Genomic DNA, 21,860 nt, shown 5'->3' on the forward strand with positions numbered 1-21,860 from the left:
GGTATGTGTGTTACCATTTCACAGAAACTGTTGTCTTTGTGTTCAGTCCCCCTATTTTCAGCAGTGTAAAAGTAAAAAAAAAAAAAGATTCTAATTAAAAAGCAGAAATTCTTTACTCCACACTTTCAGCTTTCCATTGCTTTGGTTTTTATTTATTTATTTATTTGTCTCATCTGTTCATAAAACTGCTTCAAAACTCTTCAGGCTTGTCTTTGTATTTTTTGGCAAATTCTAATCTGGCCTTTTGATTCTTGATGTTGATGTGAGGTTTTGCATTTTACTGTTTAGCCTCTATAATTCTGCTCTCAGAGTCTTCTGCATTTGGCGGATTGCTATATCTTTACCCCTGCCCTCTGGAGACCGCTCGTGACATCACTGACCATAGTTTTAGGGTTCTCCTTCACAGCTCTTCACAGGATTCGTCTGTCATCATCTGCAGTACAACTCATACAGGTACTTAGAGTTGTCTGTAGCCTACACAACTCACAAACAAGTTTGGATAGTTAATTCTCTGTTTGGCACTGTGAGTGCCTGTGGGTTTTCTGGCTTCTGTTATTGGTGGCTTTTTGTCAGTAGACAGGAAATGCAAGAGTGATCTTCTGCAGATATATATTCATATTTAGTTGATTTTAGTTACAGGAAAGCGGAAGGTAAAGAGAATTTTTTCACAACTTGCTGCCCACACAAGCAGATAAGAAAAGAATGCATTAGCGGTGATGTATAGTATATAAATGGCCAGGGTTTTTTTTACCGCTCTTTTGACCAGTGAAGTTGAAGCATTAAACTTCCTCTTGAATCATGCAGGCAAACAGAGGGGTCACATTGATCTGTGAGTACTACCGAATCAGTTTTTAATGTAAAGGTTTTTAACAGACAAGTATGATTTTGTGGTGAAATTTGCATTTGATTGAAGAAAAAAAAACAACAACACATTTGTTAAGTTATGCTTAAATAAATAAGAATTTGACCTCACTAATATTAAATGCTCTACAGCATTTGGGCCGCATTGGAATGACCTGCGTTATGGGAAAAAAAGAAAAGCATGAGTGAAGAATTATGCTTTTGCTTCAGTAGATAACATACCTTGAATGATCACTAACATTTTCTGTGAAAGAAGAAATACAATTTTATGTATTTGTTATTTGAAAGAGACATTGGACAGTTAGTAACTGCCCCAGAATTAGCTTGATAACTAAATATCTTCAGTAGTCCCTTGGCAGGTGGGAAAGTGGGAAAACTTACAAAGAATATGTGCAAGCAGCAATTTGCAATTAGAATAAAAAGGTTGGTGTGCATCAACACACTCTAGCAGTAAAATAAAAAATATAAATAATCGCAAAAGGTACCAATGTAGAATATTGTGCTACAAATAAAATAATAAAACAAAAATTGATATGATAAAAGGTGAAACAATTGTACTTAATAATATGATAGTGGTGATATGTAACTGGCTTTTTAACCAGAGCTTTCAGTGTATTTTTGCACAGAACATGTAAAGGCTTCAAATATGTTCACACAAACAGATATACTCTCCATTCAAACTGATCATTGCCGAACTCAAACACTGACTGGTGGACCTGAGTTTACCCAACTTCCAAAGTACTGCATGGATGACATCTTGAAATCAAACAGCAATGATGGGGATGTATTTAGGCTTTATTTGGAACATATTCATGGTTTTGTATTTTTCTTGCACTTATTGCATTTCATTGGCCATTTCGATGATGATGTAAATGATTCCTGTCTTTTTTTTTTTCTTTTTTTTACAGTGCTGAGTCTAATGACAAGACTGGGTGAGTGTTACTAAATTTTAAAACAAACCCCACCTTCTGTTACCTGATAATCTATCAGAGAAAAACCTTATTCAGACAGTTTAGTGAAACTTATGATTGATAACAGAATGTCATGTTTCACAATAAGACTGTCTAACAGTATTATGATGTGATTGATTTGACTGCATATGTGGACGGTAATGTAGAAATATTATTCTGTGAGACTCGAGGCATGTCCTACAGTAGGGGGTGATACAGAGATCACAAACAGAAGCAGATCTTTACTGTTCTAAACTAATGAAGCTGAGGCATTAATCAGGACACTATAAACATGTCATGAGTATTTAAACACATGTACTGACGTAGTGCATGCACTGTTTGTACAGGGAGCCCAAAGAATGTACTGACTCTGCAGCCTAACTGGCCCCTGTTCTTCACTGGAGAGACCGTCACTCTCAGGTGTTTGGGACGGCCATTCAAACATCATGGATTCGTGTGGAACAGATATGAATCAAATATTATCGTGACAAAGCACATATCCCAAGAAAACATCTACACCATCGCACCTGTTACTGAAGCCCACAGTGGTGTATATAGCTGTGCTGCTGAATCCACGAGTGATCCTGTCAGACTGAACGTGTCAGGTGAGTCAAAACTGGTCAGCAGCCGAACACTGGTGGTCTCACTCGTCCCACAGAGAGACCATATTTAACACATTAATTCAATCTTCCCCAGTGCACATTGTGCTTCCCGTACCAGTTCATTTATTACAGGCAAATATAAAATTAACTTATTTTCGTTAAAATGGGCTGGGTATACCACCAGTTGAGTTGAGTTTCTGCCTGTCACACTGTTTGTATTGTTAATATTTGAGCTTCTGTATGTTTTAATCCATGGAATGTAGCCTTTTCTATCTGCTATGACAATGAGAGAACCTACTGCTTTAACTCTTTGTCTCAACCCCAATCAGAACATGCCTGTCCCTCTGTAGTCATGCCTACACTCCACGAGCAAAGTTGTTTGTAAAAGTTGAGTAAATCGCTCTGGGTAGAACCATCTGCTAATGCCTGTAATGTAGTGTAATGTAATGAGCAGTTAGAGCTGTGACACAGTCTGTCCGTCTTCACAGCCTCGCCCACACCCGTTCTGAGATAGTCACATGCTTTCCCAGTACATGGATAAGCGAACCATGTTCCACTGTATCACAGATTAAAGCCAGTTTGCACTGTATGTTTGATTATGTCATTATTAGGAACCTGGGGGAGAGATTCAGTCTGTTCTCTCTGTTATAGAGAAACCCCACCTGTCCTGACTGTCTCTCCACACAGGCAGTTATATGCAAGAGAACATGTCAGTCTTTATTGTAAGGTTACAGTGACTTCAGCTGGCTGGGAATATTACTGGTAAAAAGGAACTGGATCACATGACATTGCCCATATTTCCAGAACATCTAAAGGCTTGTACATCCTCAGTGCTGCTGCACTTACATACACAGGGGGAGACCCAGTCTGGTACACAGAGTATAGTTACCCCACCCACATACAGGTATCAGGTGAGTGCTGACAGGCATTATTGTGCAAAATTGGCACATTCCCATAATGCACTGGGTCAAACTGCTGGGACGATTCTGGGGTCCAGTTCCTTAGTTTAATTCTTGTACCATTACGATCAGGATTAGAGCTTTTTCATTTCTGATTTTTGAATATCTTATCTTAATATCATTGAAAATAGGAATGCAGCTGCCCTGGTTTTTGTCCTTCATTTAGGGTGATTTGTTTTTTCCATAGTCATAAAAATACTGGCATGACAACAGAACTATGACCCAGTCTGTCTGTTTCTACAGCACTGCCTAAAGCCACTCTAACGGTAGAGCCAAAATGGCGCCCACTGTACAATGGAGAGACTGTCACCCTGAGTTGTGAGGTGGACTCCGACAGCAACTGGATATATTCCTGGTACAAAGACCAGGCCCAGATGGCTGTGCCTCAGACTGCTGGTCACAGTGTAACTGGTAACAGACTCAACATCCCTGGTGCAGCTGGGACTGACCAGGGGCAGTACTGGTGTGAGGGAAGGCTGGAGGGGAGAAATGTGACATCACAGCGCAGCAACTCCATCACTGTTGCAGGTGAGTCTCAGGTACGCTTTCAATTTGGATATGTCACATGCTCTATTGGATTAAGTTCTGGGGGCTGTGCAGGTCATTGGAGTAACATGGTGATGAAAACTCAGCTTATGCTCACATTATAGAGAATAAAAATATTTGGATTATTATTTCACATATATAATTTATTTTGGGTGAAATGCTTAAAAATTTAATATTTATGGAATATTGTGCAGGACCACCTATAGAGTCAATTAAAATTTATATTTCTAGTTATTTTTCCTTGCAATTTATGCACAACTGTTTCCTCCTCAGTCATCTCTAAATTCTGACAGAAGAAACTGTGACCCAGTCTGTCTCCTTTCCACAGCCCTGCCTAAGGCCACTCTGATCGTGAAGCCAAAATGGCGCCCACTGTACAATGGAGAGACCGTCACACTGAGCTGTGAGGTGGACTCCTACAGCAACTGGACACATTTCTGGTACAGAGACCATAACCAGACAGCCACATCTCTCTCTAAAGAGTACAGTGTAAACATCACTGGGGCTGCTGGGTCTGACCAGGGGCAGTACTGGTGTGAGGGGAGGCTGGAGGGGAGAAATGTGACATCACAGCGCAGCGACTCCATCACTCTGACTGTTGCAGGTGAGTCTCTTTCAAATTATATATAAAACTTTATCCTTAAAATATTTGCATTGCTTTCCATTCACTTACCATACATAGGAGCATCAAACAGTATAACAATATATAATATAGCTTGGACAAATATTTAATTCCGATTGGTTGACAGCCATGTCAACCAATCGTTTTATTTGTGTTTGTGTATAGGCATGGCAATGTGGGTAATTTTGCCTCATTATGGTTCTAAATCACAGTGCGAAAACTTTCAATTTGTTGACTTAGAAATCCTGAAATAAAAGGAAACTTAACACCATGTTATTTAAAAAATCAATCGCTAAGTTGTGCAGATAGAAAGCGTTTTTTTATCCAGAAAATATCTCAGTTTCAACACATTTCACATTTTTTGGTCAGGGGTGCAGCATTTATTAAGCTTGGAGATATTAACGTATCGTAGTTATGTGGATTAGAATATATGATACAGCTGACTGTCTTCCCACTATACCAGTTGCTAAATGCATCATGACAATAGTTGTGAACTTTGTTTTTCATTGTTTAATGTCTTTTCTCTTTTCTTATATTTTTGATGGCTGATAGTGAGACTACTCCGCATACATATGAAAAGAGAAGCACTGGTTTATCATTACCAAAGAAACCATATTTAGTGAAGTGGCAGATGTGTACATAATGGGGTTAGTTTTGTAATTAATAAAATGTCTTTAAAAATACCTTTTTATTTAAATTTTCCCACGCATTTTAGTTGTTATACATAGTATAAGAGATATTAACCACTTCATGGGTTCCGATTACCACCCTGTCACACCATATATTCTTGTATATGCACAGGTTTATATCCTCCACATATCCCTCATCTCTGTGTCTCTCCAGAGGTAGACTGGTATTCGGTCTGGGAGATGCTCCTCTCCTGCTGGCCTCCATTATACTGTGTGTGAAATTACATTACATTACATTACATTCATTTGGCAGACGCTTTTATCCAAAGCGACATACAAAGAAGTGCATTCCATGGTCGTAGACAACTGCTAAACACGGGTTCAGTAAGGTACAATACTTATTTTGTACAGCTATTTCTAGCCAAGAACAGTGAACACTATTCTGGCCTAACATCTGCAAAGCCAACTAGGCAGAAGAATAAGCTACAGTATTAGGACAAATACAAATTACCAAGATGTGTTGGGATGGGGCAACATGTAACAAGTGACAGGAAAAGGGTTTTTTTTTTTTTGGGGGGGGGTGGGGTGCTCACTGGATGGGCGAAGGAGTTCCGGATTGTAGCCACCTTTCCTTCAAATGCGGCCAGAAAGTCATCTGCGGAGAGGGAAGAGGGAGGTGGGGGTGGAGGAGGTATGAGGAGGGAAGAGAAGGTGGAGAATAGTTTGAAATGTTGCAGGAAACCAGGTGATGTCATTTTATAGGGGAACACATCTAAAAACAATATGTGTTTCAGATTTCAGGCTGCAGAACTGTTAATTCTCACTCCAGTTCTCTCCCTCTGTTGTGTTTATACATGTTTATTGATGTGCAGGGTCGCCTAATGAAGCAGCTGTCAAATTCACTGAAGAGAATGTGGAAGCTGACTAATAAAACCTTCACACAGAAGCTGGATCAGTGTGCTCATGTCAAATGAAGAACATTTGAGAGCTCAGGATTATTTTTCAATGTGATGCTTCTCAGCTTGCAGGAGGGGAAATCCTGATTGGGGGTGCAGTTATGGGGACACTCAGTGAGTTTTGGGGATGAAGCAGTCGTGCCTTTAGGGTGCAGGATCTGAATAATATATCTGAGGTTCTGATTCACCAGAGCTGCACTTGTGATCTTTGTCTAAGTTAGTCAGCTTTGATTGCTGTATGTTTGTTTCAGGTCCTACATTGAACTTTATATATTATGTAGTAAACTCGCCGCAAGCTTACATACAGCCTAAACAGCTGAGACTCTGCAACATACTCAATATGCATTTCATGTGTCTGCTTTTATTAGTATTACATTAAATGGAATTTAAAGTGTGTTCTTTTTTCTTCCTTCTTTATTTTGTTAACATAAGAAATAAATGAAAATAATAAACGTGTAATGTAACATCCCCAGCAGGTCAGTTATAGCATCTTCCACTGTGGTGAACAACACAATCTAATCCAAGTGTGAGAAGGAGAAACTGAGCAGGAATGGTGAGCTGAATGTGGAGAGAGAAGCTGATTGTTTTTTTAAATATTATTTTTATATAATAATACTTCTACTGTAATAACAATGTTACCAGTCATAACTTTCTTGTGTTCATTCTTTGTGGTGATGAATCGTGACAAATCAATATTAATAAATATGTAGGCTAAAGCTGGCATTTGTCTCTCTTGATGCTATATTATGCTGATTCCACCATGTTATTTTGACTACATTGTCATTTTTATATTGCTTGTTATAGCGTATCGTCATTAAAAATGTTATTAGTTGCGGTATTTATGTCTTTGCATGATGAAGTTTTCGATGATAACTAAGAGTAATCACATATGAAAAATAAATAGGCAATCATAAATAAAAAATGAGACTAGCTGAATTTAATTTGATCTTAAATAATTTTTCAGCACCAATTGGCCAGGGCAATGAAGTGATATGCTGTTGGCTTGGCAAGCGTTTTTGAGGAACTAGGCTACAAGTGATTTACATTACGGGCATTTAGCAGACACTGTTATCCAGAGCGACTTACGCAGCTTTTACATTGCATCTACATTGGATCCATTTATACAGCTGGACTTATACTGAAACAATGCAGGCTAGGTACCTTGCTCAAGGGTACAACGGCTGTGTCCTACACAGGAATCAAACCTGTGACCTTTGGGTTACAAGACCAGTTCTACTCATTATACTGTGCTATCGCTCATGCTAACATAATAGCAGTGTCTTTGGAAGTTCATCACATTTGCAGTCCTTTCTGAACCGATGTTGCTTTAAAGCAGTATCCGTTCAAATGCCTACATAAGGATCATATAGTTTTAAAGTGCCCTAAGGTTCTGTTGACACGTGCTGCTCAATGGACAGCGGTCACTCCTGGTTCAGGGCTGATGTATAATGCTCGTGTACAGGAGACCTCTGGATTGAAACAGTGCTGCAGTCATTAATGCTTGTTAGAAAACATTTGTAATAGGAATCAATAAAATACATACAACACAATAAATGTTGATATAATGCACTTAAATAATAACTCTTTGAGATAACTGTTATTTTTTATAAGCTCCCTGACATGGAATGGACACCTAGCTGTTTACCTGACTATAAACACAAACATACAGACTTTCACATTTTTCCAGAGGAAGAAAGTGCTGCATCACACATGCACACTGGCGTATGCACACACTGTTATTTTCCTGCCACACACAGGAGGAAAGCTGCAGAACGGTTATAAAATACATGGGCATATCTTACTTATCTGATTACCTCCTCTTGAAAAAGAAATGAAAGTATAAACATAACGGATGTTGCGGCTAATTAGCTTCCCTTCATGAGCACTTGATCAGAGTACAGAAACCACACGATCGGATCTCTAACCTGCAGCTCTGTTTATATATCAAACAGAGGAGAGAGGAGCATGGCACTAAAATGCAGACGCGCTTGGTAACTGTTGCAGCTTCCTGCAGCTGTGTTTGGGTTAGGATACTCTGCGATTTCAGAGGGGATGGCAGCCGCTCTGAGAGCTTCTCAGCGTCACAGTTAAATGTGTAACTTTCACAGCTTTCTTCAGGCCAGCGTAGTTCAGCTGGGCATGCTGGAGTGATGCAAATTTCTATTGTAAGAAATCTGTCTCTGATGCCAGTATGTCTGCTGGCCACACATTCCCTTGATCTTATCATTATCACAATACAGTTGGTACAATGGTAGAATAGTGACCGGGAGTGAGAGATTGGGAACCATCCAAGCCAACAGACGTGCTAATTCAATCACAACAGGACAGCCAATACACTACGGCCTAATTGATGTGTTACAAAACTGACTATATCCTTCTTAGTATGTGTATTCAACACTCCTGATCAAAGCTTTGAAAACAAATAAGAAGCAGCCTCTGGAAAGGTTTGTGGTTCAGTCTGAATCCAAAGTGTCATTCGTGCGTTTTGTCACTGCTGGTATTGGAAATAAACTTTGTACATTTTCATCACGTTCGAGAGACTTCCATTTTTCCTTACACTATTGCCAATTTCACCTCAGCCAACATGATCAATTTGTGAATAATATTTCTTTAAATAATATTCCATACATCATTTAGCATTCAAACAGAGTTACATATAAACTTCAGGGTTTTCTGTGACGTTAAAAATTGCAGAAATAGTGTGGTTACAGTATGATTTCAGAGGCAGTTGACTCTCACTGTGCCAAGTTTCTGTTCATGACCAAAAGCTCAATTTTGGTCAAACCAGACAATTGATTTACACAATTGCTCTCACTAAGGGCGTTGTTTGTGCAGCATTTCCTAAGAGCCTGTTGGTATGACGGTGTCATTGTATGGTTGAATATGAGACTTGGTGATCTCAAAAAGCAACTAAATTCAAACTGTGATCCTTGGGCTATTCTTTGCCTCCCTCATCATCTTCCTCGCTGGGTGGGGGGACCATATGTATCCAAATGTTGCCGCTTCTTTTACAGGAAGGTTGCTGATATTTACAAATCCTTCAAGATGGAGTCTTCAAGCACATTAGTCAATCCTCTTCCCAGACAACCCTCCCCCATTCCCAACTCAATACCCCTCTCCCCATCTCTCTTTCTGCTTCCTCTCCTCTTCTCTCTCTTTACCAAGTCCCTTGTTTCTGTTATCTCCTCTCATAAGCCGCGTTTCCACCAAAATTACCCGGAACTTTCAGTCCCAGGAACTACTTTACCAGGAACTAAAAGGTTCCTTCAGCCAATGGTTGTCTGCGTTTCCACCGGGGTCTAAAGTACCGCGAAGATTAGGTAAATTAGCCCACTGACGTTGTCGTCGGTCCATCTGTCATATGATTTCTTCTGTAACCCCATACTACCACCGAAGTAGCCTACGTTATTTTCTAATAACCGGGACAGCCCGGAGGGGTTTATTCCACTTATATACAACGGGTTACCAACAATGACTATATATGGTTACTTTTGTATTTATTGATTTTCATATATCCTCTCAAACACATTCATTAACAGCAGAAAACATGCACACGTTGTAAGCAATTTGCTGTTTTATTACTTTCTCGTCGTCAATTCCATATAGGCTAATCGCAAAATGACAAGAATAGAACGAAAACTCGGACTTGCGTGAAAATGTAAATTAGTAGTGGTACAGCCACCGTTTGCTTTCCTTCGAAGTTACTGCTAGCCGAGCAGCGAAGTGTGCCCTCCAGATGCGAACCATGCACCATAAATGAGTCCATAGTCTTCCTGGTCTTTTCGTGGAATTGAAAAAATGGCACTAAAATTGAGTAAAATTACGGCAGTCTGAAAAAGCTAAAGGGAAGATTACTAGAATTAACCTGTTATTTTACCCGGATAAAAAGTGCAGAAGGTAATTTCCAGTTTGCTTGTACTGTATCACCAATTTAAATTATGCAGAACTACCGCATACCTCACATAACTGTATCAAACGTTTTGAGTCAGTTACAACGGGCTAACAAAGAAAATCCGGAAGAAAATATTCAGCAACCGAATTAATTCGTTTGAATGTTTTGGTAGCCTACGTAATATGCTGTCCCAGCACGAATGCTTAGCATTTTATAAAACGAATACTAAAGCAAGAAAAGAACAGAAGAGCACACCTTATAATTCCAAGACGTTGACAGGCTATAACCAAAAGTAGGCTACTGCGCCGCATAACATACAAGTTTGATTTGAAGTTATTATGAAAATAAATTGGTTTGCCGCTGCATATTTTCAAACATGGCGGGTAATGGCGGAAAATAAATACAACACAAATGCTACGAGTACTCGACCAATCAGAAATGTTCAGCGCTGCAAGCTCCACCCAAAAGGTTCCTGTACTTTCGGAAAGTACTACCCCCCGAGCAGGAACGTTTTGGGGGGTAAAACAAAGCCCCCAGAACTAAATTTAGACCCTAGTTCCTGCGGTGGAAACGCACTGAGTTCCTCAAAAGGTTCCTAGTTCTGGGGTATAGTTCCTGCGGTGGAAACGCGGCTATACTCTATCTTCCAGGTCACATCTCCGGTCTTTTTTGACCCCTGGTGGTGGAATGAGCTTCTGACTGCTGTCAGGACTACAGAAACCGTACCCATCTTCTCATTGCAGTCAGGACAGCAGAAGCCCCTCCCATTCTCCCACTGCAAAATTGTATGAATACTGCTCGATACTGTCATACTGTAGATGAGTGTGATTAATTTCAGTTACTTTCAGAATGTGAAGCTTTAATGGAATCTATGGCTGAAGTAGTGCACTGCTGTTTGTACAACAGCTTATATTAGAAATGTGTATTTACACGATTTGAAATTTCATAAAGGCAAGTGTCAGAGAGCTGAAAAGGAGATGCATGAATATGTGTGAAGAGAGAGATGCACTTGACTTGATGCTGGAAGAGAGAGAGAACAGAATAAAAAGTGCCGATCTGGAGCAGGAGGAATTTAAGAAGACATTTCAAGAGAAAGCGATGGCTCTACAGCAGTGAATACCGAGCAAGACTCTGTCAAGGGAAACCAGATATGACATCTAAATAAGGTAACCATGGCAATGGGAGAGTGAGGCTTCATGAACTCCATTATAGGTGGGACTACCGTGTGCTGTTAGTCATTGACATTGATATGAACCAATCTATCAAGTTTGGGTTCCATAACAGACCACTTTGGCTGTATCAATTTTATCAGCTGTTGGTAACTCATAATAGCTCCACCCATTTCAGGGCTTGTGTCTTATTCCAAGTAACAGTCATTGAAGAGGAAAAGTAATAATATTGATGCTAATTTTAGAAGTAACAGAATCTGAGTTAACAATGGACAAACACTTGACAGAAAGCTTAAATTGTATTTGAATGACAAAGCTTTTGATTTTTTTTTTTTAACGTGCTGGAATCCTGTTCAGGATATATGAGTGTCACATGGTACACACCTCCATGTGCTGTGAACCGGTTTATAAAAAGCACACAAGTTACTGCTGGCTCCAGCACAGTACAGTGTAAGACTGAAGCTGGTGTGCTTCGTGCTGCAGGAAGCTGGGCCAGCTTGAGCAGGACTGGAGAGCAAAGCTGGAAAGAGTGATGGAGGAGAGGAGCAAGCACGAGCAGCGTGTGAAGAAGGAGATCCAGGCTCTGCTCCTTAAGCTGTTCAAGACTGAGCAGCTGCACCAGACCCCGGTGAACTCATCCAGCGAGTATCAATACTCCACTCTACCCTCTCTTCAGTCAGGTCTGTCTCCTGTTATAGGATTGGCTCCATATGTGTGGGTCTTAGGAACACCTTTAATATCCATGTTCTCCTATTCCATTGCAGATATGTGACTATGAGGTCAAGTACAGGGACTCATTAAAACTGGTGTCTGAGCTGCAGCGTCAAATAGAGGAGCGTGAGGTGAGAGGCTGAAATGGAGGTCGGCAGGTCCACTATTAAAAATAAAATAAATCAAATAATATTACGCTTTTGGAGGTTCATTTTACATGGCACCAAAGCGAGTGAAATTCAATGTTTATTAAAAGTAAAACAATGGTATGTGAGAACAGTTATTGCTCACACATGGACACAAATGGGAAAGGAGATGTTTAGAGACGTTTGTGCAGCATGGCCGTGAGCTTCAGGTGCTCATTGGTCAGTGTCATGGCGGACGTCACATCTTAAGCAATAAGAACAGGGCTGACCACACTCAGATCACACAGCTCCTGCAGATGACTGACAGCATGGAGGAGGAGAGGAACAGAGGAGGCTCCAGCAGCATGAGAAAGAAACATCAGAGAAGATCCAGAGGGAAGTGGAAGAAGAGAAGAAATAAGAAGAGGAAATGAACATAATAAAGGAGGAAGGGAATAGGCAGGGAGTGACACAAATTAGAAAAACAGCAGGAAGATTGGGTGATTTAAGCATAATGTCAGAGGAAAGGGAATATTCACATCGCATTTTTCTCCAGAGCTGAACCTCTCCTGGTGAAAACCCCTGTTATGTCACTACCTGGAGGGCTGGATGGATAACCTCGATCTTCTGCACTGCATTTTAATAAACATGGGCTGTTAATTTTTTCATCTTATTTAATACCTCAGGCAATAATCTGTATAAACTCTATGATTATTTGCTTTAACAGATTCCTATTTTAGTCCATCTTTAACTGTTGATAGCAGGCTAGTATGAACCATTTTATCATCACTGTTTCAGTCATTTACTTTACTTGCTGTGTATTGGGAGGCTCAGACTTGGTCTTGCCCATTTTGTAAATTTGCTGTTTTGGCTGACCGTGAAACATGGCCTCTGCTGACCCCGCCTGGTCACAGATGAGTACAGCATCAGCATTAACCCCCTGCAGGATATCTCACTCTGGTATAGAGACTTAAACATTAAAACAAAGAGAGGTTGGTATGAAGATATTGTCTAAGTTAAGTTTATTAATCAGTGTTGTTCATTTGTTTATTCAGTGGCCTCCACTTGCTCTCATATGTTTTGTTTCTGTCGTGTAGGAGGGTGTAGTTACAAGGCAATATTCACACATTAACACAGACAGTGGTGGAATGGTCACTGGCCACAGGTGATTCTCTCACCTGCAGGGTCAGGTACTACAAACATCTGAGCACCAGCAGATCTCCTACATCTGTGAGGTTACACAACACCTTCACTTCCCCACATACATTAATTCCCCAAGCTGTCACAACAAAAGAGAATTTAGTTCTCACTTGACTGTTTGATGATTTTTTAATTTTGAAAATTGATTAGGTGAGAACATAGGTAATTGGATATTGGTGCAACAGAGTGTGAAGTGAGATTGGGGTAGTTGTAGCAACATTCATATCCATTATGTCTGGCAATGGTAGATGCTGTCAGGTGCCTGTCTGTGTTGTGAAAGGCTTGCATATTTTCACCACTAGGTGTCAGTAAACTCCCACTAAAATCCCATTTCAATGAATGTGGGGAAATGCCAGTCTTTCTCTGGGACATAAGCAGACTTCTGTTCACCGGTTCTACCTTTCAGCAGGTCAACAGAAATGCCAGGAAATAAACGAGTGTCTGTACATCAGGAGTAGCGCTGTCTCCTAAATTTATTGGGCCGGAACTACGGGAGTAATGGGGGTTGGGCGCACATGTGGAAGGCTGATGGCAGATGGCATTTGTGACTGCCGGAGAGGTGGGAGATCTCTGGTGTTCATTGAGAGAATTAGTTGAGAAGAATGGGTATAAAATTAAAGGTGCATGTATCATTGGTGAGGATAAAGAAAGTCCCCCAGGGGGGTGGGACGGGGTGGAGATTCATTGTGTGCCAGTTAATTTTATTTTGGTTTATTCTTGGTAGCCATGGTCTGTGTTGTGACTCGAGATACTTTTAGCCTTTGGTACAGCACCTTTGTGTGGTGTCTGTGATGTGATTGGTTGTGCTTGTAACCTGAACGAGGGGCTTATCTGGTGGCAGACGGGGGGAGAAGCCCTAGCCTGGAAGCCAGAGTGTACAGCAGCGTTGGCAAAACCGCGGACCAGGCTGTAGGCACTGTGGGAAGTTGGAACAGGAAGTGCAGCAGTTTCATGAGAAGTCTTTAGTTTATTCAGAGCTCAGAGTGCAGTAACTCTGCCCCCTCTATCTATTTTCTCCTCAGTATCCCACATAGTGGTCCTTAGCTATGACCTAACACAGCTCTTCTGCTGCAGCCAATCAGCTCCCAAGCCTGGAGAAACAGACAGAACACAAATGATTCTGTGGCTAAGCAGCCATGAAGTCCGCATATGCAAGAAGGGTGGAGCCAGTTGGACTGTCTCTGAGCTGATGGAGCATGGTGGCCAGATGTTGGGCTTTGACTGGGCTTTGTTGGGCATTGTTTTTGCAGAGGTCGTTATAGTAGAACCTCTACTCTCATCACCATCAGTGAATCAGTGGTGCCGCATGGTAGAACATTTTGTATAGTAGAGCGTACCTTAAAGATTAGGCAGGAGCCAAATTAGTGAAGTAGTTATTTATTTTATATATTTTTTTAACTCAATGTATTATTTTATTGCTCAAAGGCCCCACCTGCTGGCCAAATGATTTTACTATTTTCAAGTAAATGTCAGAGGGACATGCACTGTAAGTTTAAAGGAGCACAGACAAGCACCCCATCCTGTGTAAGTTTGTAAGCACACAGACTAGCACCTCAATCTTGTGTACGTTTTTTAGTGCACAGACAAGCATCCCCATCTTTTCAAATGAATGCAACCAGCCTGCTGCTTGACTATTGAGTCTGACCAATCAGAGGAGCTGCTATGTTGTGATGGGACGGTACTCCTCACAAACTGATGCCACCTTTCTGTGGACCACACTACAGCCTCTGGACAGCACAGTAGCCAATCACATACACCCAGGGCTTCACTCTAGCCAATTGTGAGCTGTCCTGCGGGTCCAACATTCACAGTCAGCTCTGGCACAGTCAGGTATTTTAGACCATGCAGTGTTTCATTTCACAGAGGACCAGTGCATTTAAGCACAGTGCTGCCCTAAAGTCTCTCTGATTACCTGTGATAACGAGTGAAGTTCTGCACTTTTTCTTTAGTTTATAAAAAAGAAGAGAAGAGAACATGAAGCTGGTTTGCTGTGCAGGACCTACTTCCTTATTTTTGCTCTCACAAACAGAACCCCCCAAAAGTGTTATAATGGTAGAGCGAAATCGGTTATTTTTGCTCTGTGCTTACGGTAAATGGATATGAATATGAGACAAAAGTACAGCTTTTAATATCATGGTATGTGTGTTACCATTTCACAGAAACTGCTGTTTTTGTCTTGAGTCCCCCTATTTTCAGCTGTGTAAAAGTAAAAAAAAAGGATTAAAATTAAAAAGCAGAAGTTCTTTCCTCCACACTTTCAGCTTTCCATTGCTTTCGTTTTAATTTTTTTATTTTTTTGTCTGATCTGTTCATCAAACTGCTTCAAAACTCTTCAGGCTTGTCTTTGTATTTTTTGGCAAATTCTAATCTGGCCTTTTGATTCTTGATGTTGATGTGAGGTTTTGCATTTTGCTGTTTAGCCTCTATAATTCTGCTCTCAGAGTCTTCTGCATTTGGCGGATTGCTATATCTTTACCCCTGCCCTCTGGAGACCGCTGGTGACATCACTGACCGTAGTTTTAGGGTTCTCCTTCACAACTCTTCACAGGATTCATCTGTCATCAACTGCAGTCCAACTCATACAGGTACTTAGAGTTGTATGTAGCCTACACAACTCACATACAAGTTTGGATAGTTTATTCTCTGTTTGTCACTGTGAGTGCCTGTGGGTTTTCTGGCTTCTGTTGTTGATGGCTTTTTTGTCAGTAGACAGGAAATGTAAGAGTGACCTTCTGCACATATATATTTAAATTTAGTTGATTTTAGTTACAGGAAAGCGGAAGGTAAAGCAGTGATGAAGTAGAAGGGTGGGAGCGTCTGTGAGAATTTTTTCACAACTTGCTGTTCACACAAGCAGATAAGAAAAGATTGCATTGGAGGTGCTGTACAATATATATAATAGCCCAGGGGTTTCTTTTTTATCGCTTTATTGATCACTGAAATTGAAGCACTAACCTTTCTCTTGAATCATGCAGGCAAACAGAGGGGTCACATTGATCTGTGAGTACTACCAAATCAGTTTTTTAATGTAAAAGTTTTTAACAGACAAGTATGATTATGTGGTGAAATTTGCATTTGATTTAAGAAAAAAAAACAACAACAACACATTTGTTAAATTATGCTTAAATAAATAAGTATGATTTGACCTCACTAATACTAAAATGCTCTACAGCATTTGGGCTGCATTGGAATGACCTGCGTTATGGGAAAAAAAGAAAAGTATGAGTGAAGAAGTATGCTTTTGCTTCAGTAGATAACATACCTTGAATGATCACTAACAATGTTTTATGAAAGAAGAAATTCAATTTTATTTATTTGTTATTTGAAAGAGACATTGGACAGATAGTTACTGCCCCAGAATTAGTTTGATAACTAAATTTCATCAGTAGTCCCTTGGCAGGTGGGAAAGTGGGAAAATTTACATAAAAATATGTACAAGCAGCAATTTGCAATTAGAATAAAAAGGTTGGTGTGCATCAATACACTCTAGCTGTAAAATAAAAAATATAAATAATCGCAAAAGGTACCAATGTAGCATATTGTGCTACAAATAAAATAATAAAACAAAAAATGATATGATGAAAGGTGAGACAATTGTACTTAATAATATGATAGTGGTAATATGTAACTGGAACTTTCAGTGTATTTGCTGTTTTTATTGTATTTATTTAACCAGAACTTTCAGTGTATTTTTGCACAGAACATGTAAAGGTTTCAAATATGTTCACACAAACAGATATATGCTCCATTCAAACTGAACATTGCCGAATACAGACATTGACTGATGGACCTGTGTTTACCCACCTTCCAAAGTACTGCATGAATGACATCTTGAAATCAAACAGCTATGATGGGGATGTATTTAGGCTTTATTTGGAACATACACAGGGCGATATAGCTCAGGAGGTAAGAGCGCTTGTCTGGCAATCGGAGGGTTGCCGGTTCAATCCCCCACCCCAGGCATGTCGAAGTGTCCCTAAGCAAGACACCTAACCCCTAATGCTCTGGTGAATGCAAGGCATCAATTGTAAAGCGCTTTGGATAAAAGCGCTATATAAATGCATTCTGTTTACCATATTTATGGTTTTGTATTTTTCTTGCACTTATTGCATTTCATTGGCCATTTCGATGATGATGTCAATGATTCCTGTATTTTTTTTACAGTGCTGAGTCTAATGACAAGACTGGGTGAGTGTTACTAGATTTTAAAACAAACCCCACTGATAATTTATCAGAGAATAACCTTATTCAGACAGTTTAGTGAAACTTATGATTGATAACAGAATGACATGCTTCACAATAAGACTGTCTAACAGCATTATGATGTGATTTATTTGACTGCATATGTGGACGGTAATGTAGAAATATTATTCTGTGAGACTTGAGGCATGTCCTACAGTAGGGGGTGATACAGAGATCACAAAGAGAAGCAGAACTTTATGGTTCAAAACTAATGAAGTCACAGCATTAATCAGGACACTATAAACATGTCATGAGTATTTAAACACATGTACTGATGTAGTGCATGCACTGTTTGTACAGGGAGCCCAAAGGATGTACTGACTCTGCAGCCTAACTGGCCCCTGTTCTTCACTGGAGAGACCGTCACTCTCACGTGTTCGGGACGGCCATACAAACATTATGGATTCTCATGGTCCAGATATGAATCAAATATTTGGACGCTAAAGCACGCATCCCAGGATAACATCTACACCATCACACCTGTTACTGAAGCCCACAGTGGTGTATACAAGTGTTCCGCTGAATCCGAAAGTGATCCTGTCAGACTGAACGTGTCAGGTGAGTCAAAACTGGTCAGCAGCTGAACACTGGTGGTCTCACTCTTCCCACAGAGAGACCGTATTTAACACATTTATTCAATCTTCCCCAGTGCACATTGTGCTTCCCATACTAGTTCATTTATTACAGGCAAATATAAAATTAACTTTTTTTCACTTAAATGGGCTGGGTATACCACCAATTGAGTTGAGTTTCTGACTGACACACTGCTTGAATTGTTAATATTTGAGCTTCTGTATGTTTTAATCCATGGAATGTGGCCTTTTCTATCTGTTATGACAATGAGAGAATCTACTGCTTTAGCTCTTTGTCTCAACCCCAATCAGAGCATGCCTGTCCCTCTGTAGTCATGCCTACACTCCACTAGCAAAGTTGTATGTAGAAGTTGTGTAAATCGCTCTGGGTAGGAGCATCTGCGAATGCCTGTAATGTAATGAGCGGTTAGAGCTGTGACACAGTCTGTCCGTCTTCACAGCCTCGCCCACACCCGTTCTGAAATAGTCACATGCTTTCCCCGTACATGGATAAGCGAACCATGTTCTACTGTATCACAGATTAAAGCCAGTCTGCACTGTATGTTTGATTATGCCATTATTAGGAACCTGGGGGAGAGATTCAGTCTGTTCTCTCTGTTATAGAGAAACCCCACCGGTCCTGACTGTCTCTCCACACAGGCAGTTATATGCAAGAGAACATGACAGTCTTTCTTGTAAGGTTACAGTGACTTCAGCTGGCTTGGAATATTACTGGTAAAAAGACCCAGTCTGGTACACAGAGTTTAGTTACCCCACCCACATACAGCTATCAGGTGAGTGTTGACAGGCATTAGTCAGTGTGCAAAATTGGTACATTCCCATAATGCACTGGGTCCAACTGCTGTGATGATTCTGGGGTCCTGTTCCTTAGTTTAATTCTTGTACCATTACGATCAGTTTTGTCAGGACCACTGTCATCAAGTCGAACTTTATTGACAATAAAGGGAATACAGTTATGTTTGGCGGTATGGCTCTGTTCTGGAGCTCTCCCGCCAACTACGCAGCCCGCGTGGATAAGGCCGGGAGGCCAGCAGCCAAACCCCCCTAGAGGGGTACAACAGAACAGATCCAGCAGCAAAGCAGTTTTTAGCACATATGGATGGAGCAATGCCATTTAGTAACACATAGGGATGGAGCAATACAAATTCTTAACACTGTCATGGTCCTGTTTTCCTGTCTGTGTTTCCCTTGTTGGGCCGCCAGATGGCGGCACTTCTGTTTTGTGTCCTGTTCCCCCCTGTTAATTGTATTATTGTTTGTCTCGTTATTCTATCATTGTTCCCACCTGTGTCTTGTTATCCCCTCCTTCTGGTTTGATTGTTTTTTGAGTTCACCTGTGTCTTGTTACCCCCTGTCTATTTAAATTCTTTGTCCCCTTGACTCGGGTGCTGGTTCCTTGTGTTTGTTTCCGACGTATGTTTCAGACCGTTTGTACCTGCCTGTGTTTTTGACCTGTTTGTGTTTGTTCCTGACTTGTGTTTGTTTGAAATACCCTTGTGCTCTGCCTGCCTGTGTTCTGCCCTGACCGTGTTCTGCCCTGCTCGTGTTTGTGAGTCCCTCTTGTTTTCTGTTTTATTTAGATATTTTTGGAGTTTGTGTTTTTGCCCATCGTGGCCTTTTCTGTTCCCTGTTTGACTTTTTGGTTAGTAAAGTCTTTGTTAATTTTCCCTTTTTTGAGTTTGTCTTTCTTTACTCTGCGCCTGGGTCCTGGCCTCCATACCGTGACAAACACATAGGAATGGAGAATGCAAATTCTTGACGCATTCTGGATGGATCAGGGGTGGTGGAGGGGATTTAGGAAGCAACGTGCAGCGCTTGTATGCAGGAGGAACAGCCGAATGAGTAGAGGGAGGCTGTTTAAGTAGACCGCCCTGTTAGTGAATGTACTGTGATAGGCGAACATCACTCAGCTGAGCCATCAGCTGATTCAGCCGGAGCGCTTGTCTCTCGTGACCTACCAGAACTACGCGATGCTCCATGATTAGAGCCTTTTCATTTCTGATTTTTGAATATCTTTCATATATATCATTGAAAATAGGAATGCAGCTGCCCTGGTTTTTGTGAACCAGAACTGTGACCCAGTCTGTCTCCTTTCCACAGCCCTGCCTAAAGCCACTCTGACTGTAGAGCCAAAATGGCGCCCACTGTACAATGGAGAGACCGTCACCCTGAAGTGTGAGGTGGACTCCTACAGCAACGGGATATATTCCTGGTACAAAGAACAGGCCCAGATGGCTGTGTCTCAGACTGCTGGCCACAGTGTAACTGGCAACAGACTCACCATCTCTGGTGCTGCTGGGTCTGACCAGGGGCAGTACTGGTGTGAGGGGAGGCTGGAGGGGAGAAAAGTGACATCACAGCGCAGCGACTCCATCACTCTGACTGTTGCAGGTGAGTCTCAGGTACGCTTTCAATTTGGATATGCCACATGCTCTATTGGATTCAGATCTGGGGACTGTGCAGGTCATTGGAGTAAAATGAAGTCGCCGTCTTGTTTGTGGAACCAGCTGCAGGTGACGTGTGCTTTGTGACAAGGCACATTATCTGCTGAAAGTATCAACTTGATAAAAGGTAGACTGTGGTCCTAAAGGGATGCGTATGGTCCGCTACAATGCTTAAGTATGTTCTGGCACTCAACTGATGCTCAGTTGGTATTAAGGGGCTTAATGTGTGTCACAAAAACACACCATTACACTACCACTACCAGCCGTTACTGCTGACAAAAAGCAGGATGGGATTTTATGCACTATGGATTCATCCTGTTTTGTCAAATTCTGACCCTATCATCTACGTATGTGTGGTAGCAGAAATTGAGATTCATCAGATCAGACATTTATCCATTTTTCAATTGTTTAGTTTTGGGTTGTGTATTCAGAGATGTCCTTCTGCGCAGCACTGTTGTAAATAGCTGTTTTTTGACTATTTGTGGCCTTTCTGCTAGCTTGAATGAGTCTGCCCATTCTTCTCCAACACTCTCATTAATAAGGTATTTTCACCCACAGAACTGCCACTCACTGGATTTCATTGTGTATTGTACCACTCTCCTAATTTTCAGACATGTTATTGGGATTCTTATGAATTCAGCAGTGCTAAAGGCTTTGTATAATTATCCCAATTTCAATTAAATTCAACTTATACTCACACTATGGAGAATAAAAATATTCTGTGAATGATTTCTCACATATAATTTACTTTTGAAGTTATGCTTCAAATATTTATATTTTATGAAATATTGCGCAGGACCACCTATTGATTCAAAGATAATTAATCTTTCTGCCATGGTTCTTTTCCCTTGCATTTTATACACAACTGTTTCCTCCTCAGTCACTTCTACATTTTGACAGACTGGGTCACAGTTTCTTCTGTCTCCTTTCCACAGCCCTGCCTAAAGCCACTCTGACTGTAGAGCCAAAATGGCGCCCACTGTACAATGGAGAGGCCGTCACCCTGAAGTGTGAGGTGGACTCCTACAGCAACTGGATATTTTCCTGGTACAAAGACCAGGCCCAGATGGCTGTGTCTCAGACTGCTGGCCACAGTGTGACTGGTAACAGACTCACCATCCCTGGTGCTGCTGGGTCTGACCAGGGGCAGTACTGGTGTGAGGGGAGGCTGGAGGAGAGAAAAGTGACATCACAGCGGAGCGACTCCATCAATCTGACTGTTGCAGGTGAGTCTCAGGTACGCTTTCAATTTGGATATGTCACATGCTCTATTGGATTGAGATCTGGGGTCTGTGCAGGTCATTGGAGTAAAATGAAGTCGCAGTCTTGTTTGTGGAACCAGGTGCAGGTGACGTGTGC

The 21,860-nt window shown here is 41.0% G+C and overlaps 1 protein-coding gene across 1 annotated transcript; it reads left to right on the forward strand.

Annotated features, from left to right (window-relative positions):
* Window positions 1-518: 518 nt before the first annotated feature.
* On the forward strand, window positions 519-21,727 carry LOC135247310 (Fc receptor-like protein 5; the record flags this gene model as incomplete). Its single annotated transcript, XM_064320612.1, has 9 exons — window positions 519-829; window positions 1,770-1,793; window positions 2,159-2,416; window positions 3,616-3,900; window positions 4,247-4,522; window positions 17,387-17,410; window positions 17,765-18,022; window positions 20,158-20,448; window positions 21,437-21,727. Coding segments are annotated over exons 1-9 (1,738 nt in total), but the record flags the coding sequence as incomplete, so codon positions are not given.
* Window positions 21,728-21,860: the final 133 nt, after the last annotated feature.

Source organism: Anguilla rostrata, unplaced genomic scaffold (assembly GCF_018555375.3).
Source record: "Anguilla rostrata isolate EN2019 unplaced genomic scaffold, ASM1855537v3 scaf1213, whole genome shotgun sequence".
In the NCBI taxonomy this organism is placed as follows: Eukaryota; Metazoa; Chordata; class Actinopteri; order Anguilliformes; family Anguillidae; genus Anguilla; species Anguilla rostrata.